This window comes from Hydra vulgaris, chromosome 08 (genome assembly GCF_038396675.1).
Source record: "Hydra vulgaris chromosome 08, alternate assembly HydraT2T_AEP".
Lineage (NCBI taxonomy): Eukaryota > Metazoa > Cnidaria > Hydrozoa > Anthoathecata > Hydridae > Hydra > Hydra vulgaris.
The window spans coordinates 42,957,045-42,980,000 of record NC_088927.1 but is presented as its reverse complement, the minus strand read 5'-3'; the positions used below and the strand labels follow the sequence as shown (position 1 = coordinate 42,980,000).

General features: G+C 25.0%; 1 protein-coding gene and 2 long non-coding RNA genes across 3 annotated transcripts in view; all 3 read left to right on the top strand.

Annotated features, from left to right (window-relative positions):
* Nucleotides 1-2,265, top strand: part of LOC136083865 (uncharacterized) — a 9,362-nt gene extending 7,097 nt beyond the window's left edge. The window contains exon 2 of the long non-coding RNA XR_010640166.1: nucleotides 1,263-2,265. This is a non-coding gene — a long non-coding RNA (uncharacterized LOC136083865). The remainder of the gene's footprint in view (nucleotides 1-1,262) is intronic.
* Nucleotides 2,266-6,545: 4,280 nt separating this feature from the next.
* On the top strand, nucleotides 6,546-7,184 carry LOC136083864 (uncharacterized). Its single transcript, XR_010640165.1, has 3 exons — nucleotides 6,546-6,917; nucleotides 7,018-7,079; nucleotides 7,160-7,184. It is a non-coding gene; the product is annotated as an uncharacterized LOC136083864 (long non-coding RNA).
* A 2,209-nt stretch (nucleotides 7,185-9,393) lies between these two features.
* Nucleotides 9,394-11,625, top strand: LOC136083313 (uncharacterized). The gene is made up of 4 exons (XM_065802714.1): nucleotides 9,394-9,437; nucleotides 9,512-9,536; nucleotides 9,950-10,023; nucleotides 10,721-11,625. The coding sequence occupies exon 4, from the start codon at nucleotides 10,756-10,758 to the stop codon at nucleotides 11,623-11,625; it is 870 nt and encodes a 289-aa protein (XP_065658786.1). The 5' UTR covers nucleotides 9,394-9,437; nucleotides 9,512-9,536; nucleotides 9,950-10,023; nucleotides 10,721-10,755.
* The last annotated feature ends 11,331 nt before the right edge of the window (nucleotides 11,626-22,956 follow it).

Below are 22,956 nucleotides of genomic sequence, written 5' to 3'. Positions count from 1 at the left end.
ACCCTCAGTCGATGTAGCAGCACTCCCTTGCGGGTCAGGCTATTTGTCAGTCGATGTAGCAGCACTCCCTTGCGAGTCAGGCTATTTGTCAGTCGATGTAGCAGCACTCGCTTGCGAGTCAGGCTATTTGTCAGTCGATGTAGCAGCACTCCCTTGCGAGTCAGGCTATAAGATAGTCGATGTAGCAACACTCCGCGCATGATTTTCAGTAAAAAAAATAAAAATAAAAACATTTTATTAAAAAAAATTAAAATAAAAACATTTTATTAAAAAAAATAAAAATAAAAACATTTTATTAAAAAAAACAAAAAAAAAAACATTGTTTATATTGTTAAAAACATTTACAAGAAATGTTTTAAAAACACTCAGAATGTTTTTAAAAACATTCTGGTCAATTAAATTTGCGTTTTTGTGGTTTTTTTATATAACAATTAATTTGTAATTAAATTAATGGTTTTGACTTTCGTCCAACACGGAAATGTTGGACGAAAGTCAAAAAGTATTAAAAGTGACGTATGTGTTGGCGTAAGAATCACTTTTTTCCTTCCGCTCTTCCCAAAGCCAACAAACTATAGATCTATATATATATATATATATATATATATATATATATATATATATATATATATATATATATATATATATATATATATATATATATATATATATATATATATATATATATATATATGTATATATATATATAGATAGATAGATAGATAAATATATATATATATATATATATATATATATATATATATATATATATATATATATATATATAGATAGATAGATAGATAGATAGATAGATATATATATATATATATATATATATATATATATATATATATATATATATATATATATATATATATATATATATATATATTTATATATATATAGTGTATATATATATATAAGTGCATATATATAATATGTATATATATGTATATATATATATATATATATATTCATATATATATATATTCATATATATATATATATATATATATATATATATATATATATATATATATATACATATTATATATATGCACTTATATATATATATATATTATATATATATAAATATATATATATATATATATACATATATATATACATGTTATATATATGCACTTATATATATATATATACACTATATATATATAAATATATATATATATATATATATATATATATATATATATATATATTATATATTATATATATACACTTATTGATTTAAAGTCATTTTATAGATACGTAGATGACAGTCATGCTAGAGTCCCAAACATTGCCCATGCTGATCAATTTAAGACAATACCTAATCAACAGCATCCAAAAATACAATATACTCTCGAATTTGAATATGACAAAAAAACACCATATTTTCTAGACTTATGCATAATAAATAACAAAAGTGGTAAATATGAATTTAGAATACACAGAAAAAATGCAATTACAAACATTCAAGTTAAGGCATCATCAAACCCACAATTTTTAAATGGAATATTCAAGGGTTTTATACATAGAGCATTTAATGTATGCAGTCAAAAGCATATAGAAAATGAACTGAAAATCCTTAATCAAGTATTTGTCGAAAATGGCTACAATCAATCCAATTTCATAAAAATCATATAAGAAAGTACGTATCCCATATTTTTATTACCTTGGGTACCATTATTGTCTCGCAAATTACGTAAGGTGTTTAGGAAGGCAGGATATAAAACGGTCTTTAAATTAAACCTGAACCAAGAAGCAATATTAACATCAAGAAATAAATCCAAACAACAAATGAACAGCCACCTAGGTGTCTATCTTATTAAATGTCATTGTAACAAAAAGTATATAGGTGAAACAAAAATGCAAATAAAAACACGCATGCAGCAACACAAAAACAGTAAAATAGGAAATATAACAGAACGATCTGCATTTGCTTCACACATGGCACATTGTTCACAACCAATTAACTGGAACAGTTGCAGAACTCTAAAAGTTGATGCTAAAAAGTTTGATAGGAAAATTCGTGAGGCACTCGAAATACAGTACCGCCAATGTGCCCCTCAACAAAACGGTATTAATTTAGATGTGGGACAATATGTGTCAACAAAATTTTGGACACCGTTTATGGCGCATTTACGTCAGAAAAAGATGAAACCAACCCATTGACATAAAATAAAACTGCCGTTTTAAAAATAAGATACAAAAAAAATAAAAAAATAAAAAAAAACTTTAAAGCTGGTCATAACAATCCCGCAAAAATACTTTTGAAAAAAAAATTTGGTATCGAGAAAACTCGTGTTAATTGATGTTTATAAAATAATAATAATAATAATAATCTCAATTGTGCTTTCTCTACGCGTAGTTTGTGCTTTTTCTACGCGATATGTGCTTTCGCTACAGATTTGTGCTTTCTCTACGCTTTTTTTTTGTGCTTTTTCTACGCAATGTTTTTTTTCTACCGTTTTGTGCTTTCACTACATTTAACGTTTGTGCTATTTCTACCGCTTTGTGCTTTTACTACAATTTAGTGCTTTCTCTACCTAATATTTACCGTTTTCGCTACCGGCTAAAGGTAATTATTATTTAATTATTTTGAAGAATTCTTAAAAGAAAATCAAAAACCTTTTTTTATTTGTTACACGTTTTTTATTTTTTTATTTATTTGAATAAGTTTAATCGTTTAAAATAAAAGTTATTTTCTTGGAATTTCAGCAAGATACATGTGTTTGTATATTTATTTAATTGTTATAGATTCAGATGAATTTGGATCAAGATATTCTTAAAAGTTTTGCGTTAATTTTTAATAATATTTTGACTGTTTTATGATGTTTATTGCTATATTATATATATTTTTGTTCGATTGTCCCTATTATAAATAATTTTTTTTTCATGCAACTGCCTTCAATTTAAATAACCCAAACAATCTTCAATAATAAATCTGGAGAAAATCTAACTGTTTCCATTCTACAAGATTATTAATGTTTATTGTTAGTATTGCTTATTAATGTTAAGCAATAATAATAAAAAATAAAAAATAATATTTATAATGTGTTTCTAATAATATCATAAACACATTATAAATATTATTTTTTGCTTATATTTAGCAGTTGAAGTTTAGTAAGAAAAAGTTTTTAAACTAAACAGTTTATATCATGGACAAAATTGTGAAATCATGTGAAAAGGTAAAGTTCCTTAAATATATATATATATATATATATATATATATATATATATATATATATATATATAATATAAACCAAAAAAAGTTTTTTATATATTATATATACAGTTACAGAATATACACATTCATTTAAGATTAGTTGAAATAGATATTGATATCTGTATAATATTTAAGAGATCTGAAGTTTCAGCCAAACAAAAGTTAGTATTGCTTGTGAAAGAGATGAATCACAGCATTTTAAAAAGTTGTTCATTGATAATAAAATTGGTTTGTTTCATTTTTTATAATATGTTAATTATTTTATAACAAGCATAATATTTAGTATTTTATATTTTATTTTACATTTATGTTTATTTATCATAACTTGTAAATATCTTAAGTGAACAGATAAAAATAATCCTAGTGTTATCTAAAAATATTTTAAAATGTGTTATAACATGTCCTTTAACGTGTTATAACATGTTCTTATAACATGTTATAGCATGTCCTTTAATGTTAAAGGACATATTAGGTTTCTTTTCAAATACTTTACATATATTTTGAGATGTAATATATTAGGTTATGGGATTTTTACCAAAAAGAGATTTTGAAGCTAACGAAGTTTTATTAGAATATAAAGGTGAAGTTATATCTCGTGTGGAAGCAAAACTGCGTCACAAAAAGTATTTTATGAAAAAAAAAGGTTGTTTTATTTATGATGTAGATTTTGGCTCTGAAAGAGTGAGGTATGTAATTTTTTTGACAATATAATTTTTTATAATGATAATTGATGATAAATATTGAAAGGTTCCTTATAATAATCTCCTTAATATTTGTGTTAAACTTAATTAAGTTTTATGTGATAAATAATTAAACTATTGCTTTTAATAATTTGAAAAAATAATTTTATTTATTGAAGAAAACTCAAGTTCAAGAAGCTGAATTTTATTAAGTTACATTATGTTTAATAGGCTGTTGAAAAATAACTTTCGTAAACTATTATTATTATGTTTTATTATTAATATTATTGTTATTGGGTGAGAATCTTATCAACATTCGATGTTTCTATGTCTAAAATTCAAATGATTTTTGATAATATAATTTATAGTAGAATTTAGCATTGATGCCACTTTTTCATTGTCTTTTGGACATATTATTAACGATTCAGCTGAAAAGTTTTGGACTTTGTAGGCCAATCTGTTGTTTGGTGGAAGGAAAGTATCGCCTTATGTTTTTTTCCAAATGTTTCATTCCTTTGAATACTGAGCTGCGATATGATTATGGAGACAAAATCAATCAAAAATGGAGAGATTCTGTAAATTTTTTGTAGTTTATGCATTTTTTGTTTGTTTTCATAAATAGATTTAGTTTAAGATTATTAATTTTGTTGCTTAAGATTTTCTACATCCTAATCAAAAATTTATCTTATCTAGAGAGACTATTTAAAACCATTAACAGTTAATGACTTGAGTCATTACTTGGAAAGGTTTACTCTATATATCTTTTGTATTTTAACAACCTAGTTGTTTTTTTATTTAGTAAATAATTCTTTTAAGAGCGTAAAAGTTAATAAAATTTATTTATTAATTTTTGTTTCATTTCACTTTCAGCCTCTTAAACAACATTCTTTGACAAAGGTGTCAGAGGTTTGTGTATTTGTGCATTTATTATAGATAAATTTTCTATACTTATATATTATTTTTTTTAAACATTTTAAAATAAAATTGCTTTAAAGGTTTTGTTGTGTTCAAGTTCTAATCAGTTAGAGGTATTTTTATTGTCAGCTTTTTCAAATAATTTAAAATTTATTTGAAAACTATTATGAATAAAATTTAAATAAATCATATTTAGCATTTACTTTATATTTTTTCCCTCAAATGCCTAGATATCAATAAAAACTGTTTTTTTTTTTTTAAAAGAAAAGAGTTGCAAAAAATTTTCTAGATTTATCCAAAAATCTGGGTTTTTTCAAACTTTCAATTTTTCCAGATTTCGAAAAAGTTTTATGTGAATACTAATTTAAATATATATTTTTGCAATGTTTTTTTTTCTAGCTTTTTTCAGTCTTATAAAAAATATATTAAATATTTCATAGAAATTAAGAAAGCCATTAGCTTAAAGCTAAATTAAGAAAAAAATAAAGAAAAATAAATTTTGTGTGTGTGTGTATATATACACATACAAAATATATGTGTGTATATATAAATATATATACACACATATATGTGTGTATATATATTTCAGTTAGTTAAAATTTTTCAGCTTTCTTTAAAAGTAATTATTCAGAAATTTTTGGGTTTTATTTATAAAAATTTTATAAAAACATAAACTTATTTTTATAAAATATTTCTTTCTTTCAGGATGTAGGTTTGAAAGAAAGTTCTCTTGCAACAAAGTAACCAAATTTAGTCTCACTTATTTTCTAATTTTTTGTTATAGTTTATTACTTTTTTTTTTTAACAAAGCTTGAACTTAATATTGACAGATATCGAAATTTTGGGTGAATATGTCAGACTTGAGTTAAAAAATATTTTATTTTTTGAATTAAGCTATTTTTGTTAATTCTCCTTTACCATTGATTTGCTTTTTCTACTTATTGATCAATTTTATAGTTTAATGAATCAATTGCGTCAGCCCCCGGCTGTGTTATTCAAGGAATCAGAAGAAGTATTGGTATTACATCAGTTGTATTTTTGTTTACAATGTTTTATTCATTTAAATTATATTGTTTGGGATAATTAATTAATCAATGTTAAATAATCAAATTAGTCAATATCTCATATATTTATGTCTAGTCTTGCAAACTAGAATTAGAGTACGAACCAATGGTTTCTTTATCTGACATTCTTCTTGTAAGGTAAAATTTAAAAATTAGTTATTTCCTAAAATAGTTGTTCTTCAATTGTTTTCTGTCACTAACTAATTATGAAAGTGACATTCTTTAGACCCACTGAAGAAAAAATTGATGAGGTAGTTTTGATAATTTTATTTTTGTTTAAAAGGATGCAATAAATATAAACTAAAATGCCACACTGATTTTATGTGCAGAGTGAAAAGAAAAACCTAATGATTGATATAAAAGAGATCAAGACAATGAAGCAAAAAAAAGCGAACTCCGATAATGTGATTCAAGAGTAATTTTATTAAGTTCTTTAGCTTGTAACCTTTTTACTGAAAATTATTCTATTAACAAGCTAAATAATTTTTAGATCTTTAAAATCAGTGTTGAGGAGGTAATTAATTTGAGTTTTTATATTTATATGTTTGTATATATTATATATATATATATATATATATATATATATATATATATATATATATATATATATATATATATATATATATATATATATATATATATATATATATATATATATATAATTCATTTTAAAATAAGTGTTTGCCAACCATTGGAATAGAAAAAACTACTTTTATGGTGTCTAATGAGAACAATGAAAACCATCATATAGGTTTAGAAGAAAGTCCTCATGGGTCCAAGTAAACCGAAATTAACAATTAATTTTTTCAAGTTTTTTTTTTTATTGTAAATTTCTTTTTTAACTTAAGTTTTAAAATTTATATTATAAAAATGTAGAACTTTTGTGTAAAGTTGTTAAAACAGCTTCCTATCTTTTTTAATACTTTTCTTTTCAATACACTTTTTCTAATAAAAGATCAATTTTTTACTTATATGAATCAAATGCATCCCAATGAAAACACTATGAAAAGGGAGGAAACAACAAAAGTATTGGTATGTTATAATTGCTGTATTTTTCTATCAAATATTTTATTCAATAAAATTATATTGCTTGGTAAAATTAATTAAATATATCTTCAATTTTTTTGTCCAGTCTTGCAAAAAAGAATTAAAGTATGATGCTAATATTTCTTTACCTGACACTCTTCTTGAAAGGTAAATTTGAAATAATAAATTTTTTTGAAATAGTTTATTAATTTTCTGATTTTCTAATTAATAATAGTGATATTCTTTAGAGCCTCTAAAGATAGAATTGATGAGGTAATTTTTATAATTTGTGTTTGTAATAATACATATACACAGTGTTGTCAAAAATATTAGAATCAACAACGTAAAAACCATAAAAAAATGACTTAGTGAAAAATAATTTGTAAACCTTTTATAATTTTTAAATCAAACACTTCATTAATACACAATTTAGTTTAACAAATTTTTCAACATGTTTTAGTGTTGTTGTTTTTTAAATTTTAGACACATTTTTTAAATTTTAGGGTCATAAACATTTTTATTTTCCAAATATTAATTAAAGCAAAATCAATGAGATTTTGCAAGTTTGTTAATGCCGTGAAGCTCTCTGAATATTAACTATTTTTAAACTTTAGATTGAATTCAAATCTGATGAACTTCTAGGCCACAGAAGATTGAAAATTTTTTATCAGGGTTATTGTTAAGTAGATCATATGACAAATGTTCTGGATAACTAATGTAGCAAACAGTTTAAATTAGGAACTCTATTTTTTAAAGGTCTAGGTTGCATATAAGAAAAAATAAGTAAAATTGAGTAAAATTGTTGTTGCACAGAAGAATGAATGCGATAAAATAATGTGATTCAACTTGGTTTGCTCCAAACTGGAATTTTAAGGAATGTTAGGCCATAAAATTTTTAAGGAATGTTAAGCCATAACAAATTCTGTTTGTCTATACTGTGTTCTACTAATGGCAGGCCATATAATATCCTACTAAAGACATTTGTGTTTTTATTTGGCAGTGGCTACTTGCTTGGTCACAAAAATAAACCTGATTGATTAGATAGAACTTTACACAACTGTTAGAAGTATTGATATTATCTTTGTTTTTCTTGCACTAAGCCAATCAAAATAATATGACAGATGCTATTGTGATCAACTTTTAATCTAAAATCTGAGGATTTTAGGGTAAGTTTCAGCTACATAAAGTTTTTTGGATAGTGTAAACTTACTAACTGTAAACTACTATTTTAACAGTCTTAAAATAAAATTGAAGTAAAATTTTATTAAGGCTTTGGCTCTAACTTTTGCTTTAATTAAGGCAGTGGCATTGGTCTTGAAGTTGTACTTGTACTATGTATCATAGAATATTTGTCATCTGTTTAAAGTGTCTTAATGGTACTTATCTGCCATCATTTAAAACTTACTAGTAAAGATAAAATATATAAAAATAGCCACCAAATTATTATTTATGTGTATTTTTAAAAATAATTAAAATTATGCAAACTTGCCCTAAATTTAAAAAACTTTTAATAAAATAGTTAATATTTTATGTTTCGTTGTACAAATGTAACTAGTAATATAACAAAATTTTTTTTTTTTTAATTAGACTTTTAAAAAAAACCTTAACACCCATGCTTTAAACTGAAAATGCAGTAAAATTTTTTAAGGATTCTAATATTTTTCACACCACTGTATATGTATGTATATATATATATATTTATATATATATATATATATATATATATATATATATATATATATAACTGTTTTAAAATTATTTTTTAGTAAAAGAAGGCATTGAAAGAATAAAATATACTGTGTCTACTGAACAAAATGGAGCACCCATAATTCTGGAAAAACGCTCTCATAATTAAAAATAAACCTAATTAATTATAAATATTTTATTTATTTATTTATAGTTTAAGTTTGTTAATATTTTTTTTACAATCTGATAGTGAGAAATTTTAGGTAGAAGGTACCAGCTAGTTTAACAAGTTGTTATTGTTTTTTATTAATCTTTTTTACAAACATAGATTTTTATGTCTCAATAAATTATCATCTGTAAAAATCTTGTATATATACACATATATATATATATATATATATATATATATATATATATATATATATATATATATATATATATATATATATATATATATATATATATATATATATATATATATATATATATATATATATATATATATATATATATATATATATATATATATATATATATATATATATATATATATATATATATATATATATATATATATATATATATATTTTAGCTTTATGAATCATTTTTATCAGGGCAATAGTAATTCTATGTGCATGAAGGAAACAACAAAAGTATTAAATATGCGTTGTTTTTTTTGTTTTTGTTGTTTTTTTCGTATCAAATATTTTATTTGGCAATAATTATATTAAATTTTACTTTATAAAATTATTAATTGTAATGGCAAAATTTATGTGCAGACTTGTGAAGCATATTTAAATAATGAACAGAAGACTATTCACCTGGAACTCTCTGTGAAATGTATGAATGTTAATTTCAGTGTCCTTGTAATGTGTTGTTGAACAGCATAATAATAAAAGAAACAAATTTTTTAGATCCTCTGAAGATGAATTATATGAGGTAATTTTTTAACTAATGCGAATATATAATTTAATGAATAAGATTTTGGAACAACAAAGGGATTGGTTAACTAATTTTATAATTTAATGATTTGTATCACCTCAGAATCAGAACTTGGCATTTTTATTTTTGCTGGTGATATTTATTATTATTATTGTTGTATATATGTTATTGTATATATATTTATTATTATTATTGTTGCTGGTGATATTTTTTTAATGAGTTATTTCTTGTTATTTCCTTTGGATTAAGTTTGTAAGATTATTAATGTTGGGGTTCCTTCAAAGTTTGTATGCTTAAAAAAATTATAGTTGCCTAATTGTTTTTAAAGTTTCCTATGCTTTATTTATCTTTGTTTTCATATAACTGTAATAAATTGTAAAATTTTCAATAATTTGATTTATTTTGAGCAGACTGGTAAGATAGTGGTGATGACTAATAAAGTGGAAAAGCTAGAAAGTAAAAAAAAAGAAACTCCGCTTGAAAAGTAATTTTATTTTTTTATAAAATTTAAACATTCACTTTTTTAGACGGTTTTTAGAACTTTTGAGGAGGTAATTAGTTTTAATTTTGTTAATTATACTTTTTAATAATCTACAATTGATCTAACTATGTTGCATGATATAAGTGACAGAACAAAACATTGTTTATAAAACAAACCAATTGATTAACAGGCTTTCAAAATTTACTCAAAAATTTTAACTCACTTTTTAAAATAAATTTAGAAAGCAGCACATATGTATTGATTTAATATGATAAAATTAGCTAATCTTTTTATTTAAATAATCCATAACTTCCTTTAATGAGAAACTTTTATTATTTTGTTTTGACTTATATTATATTCCAGTGTTTTGGTACCTTTACTAGTGGTGTTTAAGAAATTTCCGATGAAAAACAAAAAAAAGAGTTATTTTGAAAGAAACCTTTAAATTGTGCTTGTATCATATAGAAAAGTCTGAATTGTGACCTTTATTATAGAATTACTTGAAAATGTGCAGAAATATTTTTGACTAAAGATTTTGAGACTTTTTACAGGAAGAGTCATAAGAAATAAAGATTTTATTTTAAAAAGTTTTGTAAATTAAAATATTTATATAAGTAAATATTAATTATATTATAGGAATCAATTAAGTTTTTAAAATTTAACCTCTACAAATAATAGTTTAATATATTTGTTATTTCAGCCTCTTTAAACATAAAACATATAGATGTCCTGTTGATGGTTGTTTTAAAGAAGTTGTCAATTTGTTCAAGACATTTACAAAGCAAACGCTTAAACCACTTTTGGAGTAAAGAAAGTGCACAGAAAGCTCTTACCTACTTCAATCATCGTAAAAGATCTTCTGATATACAAATCCTTTTTCAGTGTCCTTACCAAAATTGCATGGCTGCAGTTAAAAGAATGGATAACCATCTTAAAAGGGTTCACAATTTTAAATCTAGTGATCCATTTTACAAAAAGTTATTGAACAGTGCAAGCAAAATTAATATTAATAATATGCCACCAAATGTCATTTCCTCTCCAAAACAGTTGTTTAAAAAAAATTCTTTAACTGAAAGCAAAAGTGCATCTACTTGTTCTAGCAATGATATTAGTATGCCTTTATTGCATCATGCAGACAGTAATATAAATTTTGGTCATATCATTAGTGATATAAATTCCTTGCCTAATGAAAATAAAAGTATAGTTTTGGAAAAAAAATCTCTTCTTACTGAAATTATTTTTAGCAGTGAAGTAAGTTTAAATCTTTCATCTACACCTTATATTGCTAATATTCCTTCTACTATAGCTTCAGAGTCAGATTTAAGCACTTCAGGTTCTGATGATGACAGTGATGAATTATATATACCTGAAGACAATTTCATATTGCAACTTGATGCTAATATTGAAATATTGTTAAACAATTTTAAAAACTTTTTAATCGGACCTGATAACAAACGAGTATCTGAATCTGCTTGCAGAACAGTAAGAGATGTCCAGAGGTATTTCCAGTTAGTTAGCACTGCACATTTTAACAATGCTTCTAACCTTTTCACTATTGAAACTATACGGGACATCTATATTCCAAAACTTGAATCCAAACTTTGAAATCTGGCTCAATAAAAAAATATTTGTTTTCTTTGCTAGATTTTTCTAATTTTTTACTATCAGAAAAAGAATACTTCTAAAAATTTCTCAATGTAGTAAAGCAGATTTATATGATATAAAATTAAAGTTAAATACATGGATAAAAACATATAATCGCGAAAACAAAAAGCAACATTTTCATCGTCAAGGGACTACAATCAATTATTACACCATCACAGATTTCATCATACTAATCTAACATTGCTAAGGAAGCTTTGAAGCTTTTTAATTATTTTATTCTTAATAAAAGACCTGTAACTCTGACAGAGTACACTATCATGAGAGACCATTTGATACTTGTGATTTTACTTGGCACAGCTCATCGCTCTGGTGTCTGTGCCAATATAGCAGTAGATGAATTTTTGATGTCTGAAAAGAATGCAGACGGAATGTTTCTTATTCCTGTTGCTAATCATAAAACATTTAGCACCTATGGTCATATGTATGTTGTTCTCCAACCAGAAAAGTTTCAATGGTTAGATGTTTTTGTAAATAAAGTTCGTTCACAGCTAAGTACCACATATAGAAATATTTTTTTATCGTGGTCTGGTCATCGCATGAAGTCTGGTGCCATAAGTGAACGACTTGGTTCACTGTGGAAAAATGCTAGGGATTTACCACAAAAGCTCAGGAAAAACGAAATGTTTGTGCTACACTTGGTGAGTACTCTGTGGCTACCGGTATACGGGAACAAAATATCGGAAATAAAGATGAGATTGCTGGTAGTATGGGGCATTCGTCTTTAACTGCAGAAACAAATTACACTTGTCGTAAAAATCGTAATACAGCTGTGAAAGCCAGTAAGTCTATTAAGCGCTTATTTTCAACATGATTTTATGGATTCAAAAAATTCAAATTCAAATACATTAGATAAAAAAATAGAAATAGAGGGTAGTATGACTCCCACCAATAGGAAAAAATGGTCATTGCAAGAAGAAAACATTTTGAAAAATACTTTTCATGCAACTCCAACAATGAGTGAGATAATGGATGTACTGCCATCAATTGGAATTAATGCCACTCCAAAAAAGATGTATGATAAACTAAGACATGTTGAACCTGCAGTAAAAGTATAAATTTTGTAATTTTTCAAAGTAATAATATTATTGTATATATAATTTATTATATATGTAACTTTTCCAACTTTTAAACTGATTTCACTCAATTTATAAGTTAAATACCCAATTTTATTTTGTTTTTAATTGAATTTATCAGTTTAATACCATATATTAATTGAATTTATGTTTTTTTTAATGCATTTAGACCAATGTTACACCAAAAAGGCAAAAAATGTTCACTAAAGAACACATATTAGTTCTACATTCAAATGGTGGTGAACTTATTTCTGGTGGCCCATTGACTCAAGAAAGAATTGTAAATGTTTTACAAAATTCTTTGTTATTAGAAAAGTATAGTTGGCAGCAGTTGAGAACGCGGATTCTTTATGAAAGAAAAAAAACGCCTAATTAAAGTAACTTTTAAATTATAATATTTATTTGCATAATTTACTTAATGTTTTTGTATAGGAGACCCAGCTAAAATTAAGAATATTAGATTTTTGAATGTACTATTTCTAGGTCAAAATTTAATTTTTTTAAAATTAGTTGCTCAAGGTCATAAATTATCCTATTGATTAAAAGACAAATTACATGAACACAAGTTTCACTAAGGAGTGTTTAAAGTCTATGGGTTACTCTTAACCTCCCTACCACTTTTTGCTCTTGTAATTTCTGTTCATGTAATCTTAAATTTATATTTTAGTTTCTCATTTTGATTAAAACTTAATTTCTTCATGTATTTTTTTACTCACAAATAATAATAAATTTTTTAAGTTGGAGACAAATGATGGAAATTGTCAATGAATATGAGGAAAATGATTTCATTCCAGGAAAAATTATTAAAACACTTTTCTAGTCATAATATTTGTTATTTGTTATATTTGTTAGTTATGTTTTAACATTTAAATATTTTTTATTTGTTTCATTTTATTAGATCATATAGCTGATTTTTGTATCTATGATCTATGATTTTTATTTTAAGCCATTTGAAGTTTGTTTTTGTTGACCTGTTTTTTGGAAAATTTATAATTATTTACCTTATAGTTTTAAAGTATGGCTAATTTATCTTAAAGATAAATTATAACTTACCCAGATTTTTTGGTGGGAAATTTTATTTGTCGAAGTTTTAACTATTTACTAAATTTATTTGTTATTTACTTGATTTTGGTGTTATTTTCCTAAAGTTGGTGTTGTTTACCTGTTTTTTGTTATTGTCCTGACTTTTTTTAATGGCTTCATTTTTTACGTTTGTTGATTTTTTTATTATTAACTGATTTTTTTTTTTTTTAACCCGGTTATTTGTCTGATTTTTAACTTTGGGTTTTCTGGTATTTATCTGATTTTTTTGTTATTTAACTGATTTTTTATTTGATTTTTTTCGTTATTTTGCAGCAGATTTTTTTGTTATTTACCTGATTTTTTTTCTGTTTTTAACCTGGTTATTTGTCTGATTTTTTACTTTAAGTTTTCTGGTATTTATCTGATTTTTTTGTTATTTAACTGATTTTTTATTTGATTTCTTTTGTTGTTTCAGCGGATATTTTTGTTATTTACCTGATTTATTTTCTGTTTTTAACCTGGTTATTTGTCTGATTTTTTACTTAGGGTTTTCTGTTATTTATCTGATTTTTTTGTTATTTAACTGATTTTTTATTTGATTTCTTTTGTTGTTTCAGCGGATTTTTTTGTTATTTACCTGATTTTTTTTCTGTTTTTAACCTGGTTATTTGTCTGATTTTTTACTTTGGGTTTTCTGTTATTTATCTGATTTTTTTGTTATTTAACTGATTTTTTATTTGATTTCTTTTGTTGTTTCAGCGGATTTTTTTGTTATTTACCTGATTTTTTTTCTGTTTTTAACCTGGTTATTTGTCTGATTTTTTACTTTGGGTTTTCTGGTATTTATCTGATTTTTTTGTTATTTAACTGATTTTTTATTTGATTTCTTTTGTTGTTTCAGCGGATATTTTTGTTATTTACCTGATTTATTTTCTGTTTTTAACCTGGTTATTTGTCTGATTTTTTACTTTGGGTTTTCTGTTATTTATCTGATTTTTTTGTTATTTAACTGATTTTTTATTTGATTTCTTTCGTTATTTTGCAGCAGATTTTTTTGTTATTTACCTGATTTTTTTCTGTTTTTAACCTGGTTGTTTGTCTGATTTTTTACCTGGGTTTTTTTTAGTATTTATCTGATAACTTTCGTTATTTAAACTGATTTTTTTGCAATCTACTTAATTTTTTTTATTATTTAGCATGTTTTATTTTTTACTTTGTTTAACAGATTTTTTCTTTGTTTAACAGATTTTTTTTGTTATTATTATAATTAACCTTATATTTTTATTTAATTTTATTTACATGGTTTTTTTCGATAATTAATAGGTTTTTTGCTATTTATCTGATTTTTTTAATTTTTTTTATTGTTTAACAGAGTTTTTTGTTATTTAACTGATTTTTTTTTCGTTATTTAACTGGTTTTATTTGTTATTTAACTGATTTTTTTTGTTATTTACCTGGGTTTTTTGTTGGTATATACCGGGGTTTTTTTTTCTCGTTATTTACCTGATTTTTTTATTTAATTTTTTCATTTGACTTTTTTCGCTATTTACCGGCTTTTTTGTTATTTGCTTGATTTTTTGTTGTTGCTATTTACCTGATTTAAAAAAAAAATATTATTTATCAAAGGCTATCAATTTAAACTTCATTAATGGCTTGTGTCGTGGTCATAAGAACCAATACTAGCACAAAGTTGTGAAAAAACTTCTCAAGAGACGTAATTTTGTATTGAATGGAGTAGCTAATATTGGAATGAGTTTATAGAATATATAGTAACGATCTTTCGAAAAGTCAGAATTAGTCAGTGGACACTTACATATATATATATATATATATATATATATATATATATATATATATATATATATATATATATATATATATATATTTATGTATTTGTGTTTTTTTTATGTATTTGTATTTGCATATGTTTTTATGCATGTGCGAATGTATTTATGAATGTATGTGTTGTGTTCTGACCAGGGGAGGATCCAGCATATTTTTGTCTTTTTGTCGAGATATCTACCTTCCAGACATGGAACTAACTCCTAACATTTATATGTTTATACTTGCGTAAAATAAAGATGCTTTGCAAAAAATTGCGGTTATTGGAGCCTGGAAAAAAAAAGGCCACAAATTTTCGCCCCTCTTCTACCCCAAACTTGAAAGCAACAAGTTGATGATATATTTTTTGAGCTATTTTCAACTAAACTTATATTCATCGAGAAATTATAAGTTTCATAGCATAATTTCTCAGCGTTCAAAAATTATGACCCTATAAAATTTGCAACCCCCTCAAATTGAGGGGGGTTTAAACTTTATATGGTCTTTATTTGAACGCTATAATATTTTACCATGAAATTTATTGATGAAAATAAGTCTAGTTAAAAATATTAAAAAGAAAACTTCATCAACTTGTTGCTCTCACGTTTTGGGTAGGGGTGCAAATATTTTGTTTTTTTGTTTCCAGGCTCCAATCATGCCATTTTTTGCAAAGCATCCTTATTTGACATAAGTAAACACATAAATGTTTGGAGTTTGCTCTATGTCAAGAAATTAGCTGTAAATCTCAAAGACAAAAAAATGCTGGATCCGCCCTGGTTCTGACTGGGTTTGATTATTTTGTATATATTACTAGTTGAAACAATAAAATTGATCTGACCTAAGGTTTATTTTCTGCTTATTTCTAATTTCGTAAATAATAGTTTTTTTATACGCATTTGTGTGTAACTTTACTGCAAAAAACAGTGCTAACAGATTTTGTAATTATTCAAAAAGAAAAGTTGTAAAAATCAGCTGGCATATCAGTTTAAGCTTGCTCATAACTAAAAATATTACCCAAAGTTTCGTTACTTTTACATTACATAGCAAAACCTAAAAAAAAATTTTTAAAATATGTAAAAAAAAAAGTTGCAATGTCAATCAATTTTGAACAAAATAGAAAAAAATTTAACTTGAAAACCGCTAAAAGTTAGAGTTTATATTTGATAAACGTTTTATGCCAATAAAATGAATGGCATGCCCTTTAATGACTGATATGCTTCTAGTAAAACTTGCAGTTTTTTGATTTTTTGGCAAAGACAGGAAAGCTTGGAGAATCGGTTTAGAAGGGTATATTTGATATAAGCACTAGCATGCAATAATATTGTATGCTAATAACATAGTAATTGTTACTTTTGTTGTTACAGAATTCCCTGCTGACATATTTACATATGCACCTTATTTTGGGCGCCCTTTTATATTAGCATTGTATTTTTTTTTTTTTTATTAAAGTATTATTAAAAAAATATTTTAAAACCTTTCAGAAGTTTAAATTTAGAAAGCAGAAAATCAATTTTACAAAAAGTTCTATTATCCATGAAGTTCAATTATTCTATTATTCAAAATTATTCTTTTATTCAAAAATTCTATTATTATTGAATTATTCTATTATTCAAAAAGTTCTATTATTCTTCTAAATCCCTGGATGACCAAGGGTCTAATAAAATCGTCTAAAAAAAAACAAAAACTATATGTTAAATATTTAAGGCATAAAACATATAAAAATGAAATAAACTACAAAAAATATAAAAACTTATTTGAAAAAACAAAAAAACATTCTAAAAAAATTTATTATGCAAAGTTGCTAGAAAAAACCAACGGCGACACTAAAAAAACGTGGAATATAATTAAACAAGTAATTGGTAAAAATAAATCTGTAACAAATAATCTCCCCCAAAAGCTTTTAATTGACGGGGAAATGACTTACGATAAAAAAAAAAATAGCTGAAAAACTTAACTCATTTTTTCTTGAAGTAGGGCCAAACTTGGCGAGTAAAACTCCACCAAGTACCATAGAGTTTGAATCTTATATCAAACCGTGTAATACTATTATGGAAGAATCTAATTTAAATCTAAGCGAGTTAAGAAATGCTTTTAATAGTCTTAAAAGTAATAAAAGTGCCGGCATTGACAAAATTAGTGTAAATGTTGTTAAATCAGTCTACGATATCATTGAACCGTCATTATTTCATATTTTTAACCTTTCATTAAAACTAGGTGTTGTGCCAAAAAAACTTAAAGTTGCCGTAATCACTCCAATTTTTAAATCTGGTGACGAAACTAATATTTCCAACTTCAGACCAATTTCCGTCTTACCTTGCTTCTCAAAATTGTTGGAAAGAATTATGTATAACAGACTTTATAACTATTTGATGTCAAACAGTTTGCTGTACAGTAAACAATTTGTGTTTAAAAAAAATAATTCAACTAACCAAGCGGTAATTGAACTGATTAATCATGTAACAAATGCGTTCAATAATGACTATTATGCCCCAAGGTTCAATCTTAGGACCATTATTATTTTTATTGTATATAAATGATTTGTACTTAGCATCAAATATTTTAAATGTTATATTGTTTGCAGACAACTGCAATCTTTTTTATTCCGACAAAAACATAAAAGTTCTTTTTAATATATTTAATGAAGAACTATTAAAAATAAACGAGTGGTTTACAAGTAATAGGCTTTCGTTAAATGTAGAAAAAACTAAATTTATCTTATTCTCCAAACCTAGTAAAGGTGATGATGTTCCTATAAAATTACCTAATCTTATAATCAATATAGTATTTATTAAAAGGAAACCGAGCGTTAATTTTTTAGGAGTAATACTAGATGAAAATTTGTCATGGAAACCACATATAAAATACATAGAAAATAAAATCTCAATAAATATTTCCATATTATATAAAACTAAACCATATCTTAACACTGCTTCCTTAAAAAAAATATACTTTTCATTTATCCATAGTTTTATCTCGTAATATTGTATGGGGTAGTACTAATTATAGTAAATTAAAAAAACTTTATAGTAAGCAAAAACACGCATGCAGGATTGTATTTGGTGCACACAGAACTTTTCATTGCGAACCTCTTTTAAGGAAGCTTGGTGCCCTAAGTATCTATAAACTTAATATACACCAGGTTCTACAATTCATGTTTAAAATAAAACGTGGGCTTTCTCCTATTGTGTTTCAGTCTTACTTTAGTGAAATCTCGCACAAGTATCCTACTAAATTTTCAATTAACAACTTCATTGTACCAAAAACTAATTTAAAACTAGGTTCTTACCAAATTCAATATCGTGGACCGTTTCTGTGGAAACATTTTTTTAAATTTATTGCAAAAAAAAATAATATTCAAAACATCTCTTTGGAACAATTCAGGAAAGAATCTAAGAGTCTCTTATTGCAAAATGACCTTGATTTAAAATATCTCTTTTAAAATAAATAATATAAATTATCTAAAAAATAGTTATTGACACTACTTCTCTTTTGTTGCTGTTTTATTTATATTTAACTTTTGTTAATTTTTGATATATTGCATTATATTTCAACACTTATATTTATATTGTAACTAACGTGTAAAATGGTTATTATGTACTTTGCTACTTTTCTTTTTTTATATATATATTATATATAAGCTGACGATTTTTTTTTCAATGTAAATGGGGCTCGATGATAAGACAGTTTATGTCTTCTGCTTGCTCCAGCTCTCTTATTTATTAACACGATTTATTTCATTGTAAATTTTAATATACGGCAAATATATATTAAAAAAAAAAAAAAAAAAGTAACTTATTTTAACATAATGGCATTTATTTGCTATCTTTAATTTTATCTTTTTTTAGAAAATTTTCTGTTCTTATTAATTATGTATTTTTGATCCTTATAAAATGAGAACTTTGCCGTACATCAATCTCTAAGTAGGGACTTATAACTCTAATTACCAGTAGTTCTTTCATAAAAATGAAATTCAGCTGAGTGCACTCTTAACTCTAAGAATCTAACACTCTTAACTTTAGTGAAAAAAAGCGTTTTTTGGATTTCTTGACCATAAAATATTGATGAGTACTTCATTAGAACTCTGTGTTTAAAGCGGTGTGCATGTTTGAATATTGCTCAGTTTTTCAAGCTTTTAATGATATTTAGATTCAAGTTGATAAACTAATTTTTGACGTGTAATTACTATTGTATCCAAAAAAATTTTCTGTCATTAATATCAGCAATATGACGCACAAGAAATGATACGTGACGACGAGACTGATCAGGAAAGTTAGTTCAATAATAATGTACTTCGCAGTTTTTTTTGTAAAATATTTTTTTTTTTGTACACTTTTTCATTTTCACTTAAAGAATTATTAGCCGCCGTTTGTCAAGTAGCCATACAAATAAAAAAATTTTTTGTTTAACTTTGTATTCTACAAACTGCGCGTTAACCGATTACCATAACGTTAAACTTTACTTTAGTTATGTAGTCTGGTACTAATAATCTTCTGGATAAATCATCACGCTCTAAACTTTTTGGTTCAATTTAAAGTTTTTTACATGGGTTACTATTAAAAACATCAAATGCCAAGGACTACTTTTCTTTCAATTAATATTTAAAAATTAAGTTACAGTAATATAATCAAAATAAAGATTTTTTTGTAATAATAAACTTTGTGCATTTTTTTACCCCTGATGATGCCGAATGATTTAAGGAGAAAATATGTTAAGCCTTCCATTCAGCATAACCTACATGATTATGCTTTCTTTACTGTATTCTACATCCACTAAAATACTTGAAAAGGACTTTGATGTTATTATATTCTTATTGTGAAATTGTGGCCAGCGTAGAGCAAAACACGTTTTCGTTTTTACTGTAAGCCATCGGTAGAAATTCTAATGCATTTTTTGCCTGACTCGTTATGATACTCTTTAATAATACTTTTGTTGCTGCTGCTTTTGTAGAATTTTGTTTTTCTTTTGTTTTACTGATAACTTTTATGAATTTTGAATAGTGTTGTTAACCTTGACCAATGCGTTGATATTCATACAGGAAGTGTTTGCAATTTGGTAAAAATCCACTAAGGTTTGGCGCCTCTTTCCAATTTCAGGGAAAAAAACAACCATTCTAAAGTTGACATAAAAATGTTTAGGTTTAGCTTTTTTAGTACCATCAAATGTATGTTATTCAACTGAAAGTCAAGTACCACAAAATAAAATTTTATATTTTGCTGTCCAATAAATTTTACAATGCAAATAAATAGTTTAACTTTAATGGTCAGAGCAAGAAAAGACAATGTTTTTGTCTTTTTGCTGAGTATCGCATTAAAATTTCATTTTTTACAAGGTTATATGCGGGACGCTCCGTTTGACACCATCACGACCTGATACAGAGGGGTGAAATCAAAATTAAAAAAATGCAAATATGACAGAACGGCTTATGCATGTGTTAATATATTTTTGTGTTTGGCCTAACCAATAGTTTTTAGGCTTTGATTTTTCAGTGTTTTTTATTAATAACTCTGCTTTTTCCTCATTTCACACAAAAATCTTTCGTCTTTTATTTAAAATCAAAAGTTTTTTTTTTTTGATAGAAATTCGAAACCCCTGTTGTTGGGTCTAAAAAATCTAGAGGAGTGACACCAAAAAAGTTTAATGACTTTTTTTCTTAGTATATACTATACTGGCGTCGCTACGGTTGGTGACACCAACTAAAACGTGCGATTGGTGACACCAACCGTAGCGACGCCAGTATAGTATATACTAAGAATTAAATAGATGTCTTAGACATCTATTTAATTACGACCTTATTTAATTTTTTTATATTTTTGCACACATGCTACTCGGTGTAGTTAGGGTGGTACATACCTCAAAATATTCAAAATTTTCAAAATTTGAATTATCAATTTTTCTGGTTAATTTTACATTGCTGATTCTGAAAATGAGATCAAAATTAGATTAAACAGCATTTAAATTAGTCTAATTTAGCATTTGAAATGTTTATAATTTTCTAGTTCCTTAGCAACCGTCTTAGCAACCAGGGTGATACCTGAACTTATTTTATTTCCTATCTATATTTGTGTTATTCAGTATGGAAACTAACTTTTGAACCAATAGAGCTTCTTGTTTAGACTTGAAAACATATTTCCAAGCAACACAACCACGGTATTTCCATAAATTTACTGGATACATGTATTGCAAATAAGGTTAAGTTCTCATTATTGAATAAATCTGAAGTTTTTTACTTATAATAGGCTCAACTAGCAAAAAATTGAAATCAAAAGCGAGAAAAAAAAAGTTTCATGGTAACAGATTCTCTCAAAATCAATTAAATTATGACGAATTCAATTATGAAGTAAATACTAATTGCAGTCAAGATATTGAATGCTATTTTTTTTTTAACACTCAAATCTCAAAAGACATTGTAGATAAAGTTGGGTTATGTCCAATATGCTTCGGAAAGTTAGGTTTTAATCATAATATTGATAAAAAAAAGGATTGTCACATCTTTTTATACTTACTTCCTGTACTTATGAATGGAAACACGAGTTTTATACCTCAAAAAAAAGTCTCAAGTTTTAACAAAAACAATGGTGGTAAGGGATATGGTATTAACTATTGCTCTGTTTTAGCATTTTGTAAAATTGGAAAAGGTCATTTAGCTATCGCACGTTTTAGTTTGATAGCTAAATGACCAAAGAAAAGCTTTACATGGTATAATTTTTTTTGCTTTAGGTTTTTTTTTAATATTTAAAGAAACTTTTCTTTTTTTATATATAATTTTCAAAACCTTTTTACTACCCGTAATAGTGAATCTAAAGAACACTATTTTGAAGTCTTTAGATAATTTCTGCTCATCGGCGTTAGCATGAATTTATTTTAAATCTATTTAAAAAGTTCCTTAATTTACTATTGATCCTTATTCTAATCGGTTCTGAAGTATATAAACTACATATAATGTCAAAACGCAACATTTCAATCACAAAAAATACTATAACTCTGACCAAGAAAGACCATATGATTAAGAAAAATTGCCGTCAAACGATCAAAACAGATTACGTTGTTAAACTATAATGTTCATTTCGCCTTAAAAACATACTTGTTTAAAATGTTTTTAAAATTTAAACAAGCGATTGTGATTATAAGAAAAATATTTTTAATTTTTTTCGTCTTTTTATAATTCACAGACCTGATCATTTAACGGAAATATGTCGTCGTCAACAAAACGTCTTGCAGACGCTGTGACATTTTAAAATTGCTCTAACTGCACCGATTAGTTAAGGCAATTTTAGTGTCCCTCCCTCTCCTGTTTTTTATCTAAAGAAACTTTTTTTTTTTTAATTTAGAGGATATTTTTTAGAAGTTGACGATT

Excerpts from the sequence above, each read along its gene's own strand:
- LOC136083313 (XM_065802714.1), top strand. The coding sequence starts at position 10,756 with ATGGTTGTTTTAAAGAAGTTGTCAATTTGTTCAAGACATTTACAAAGC.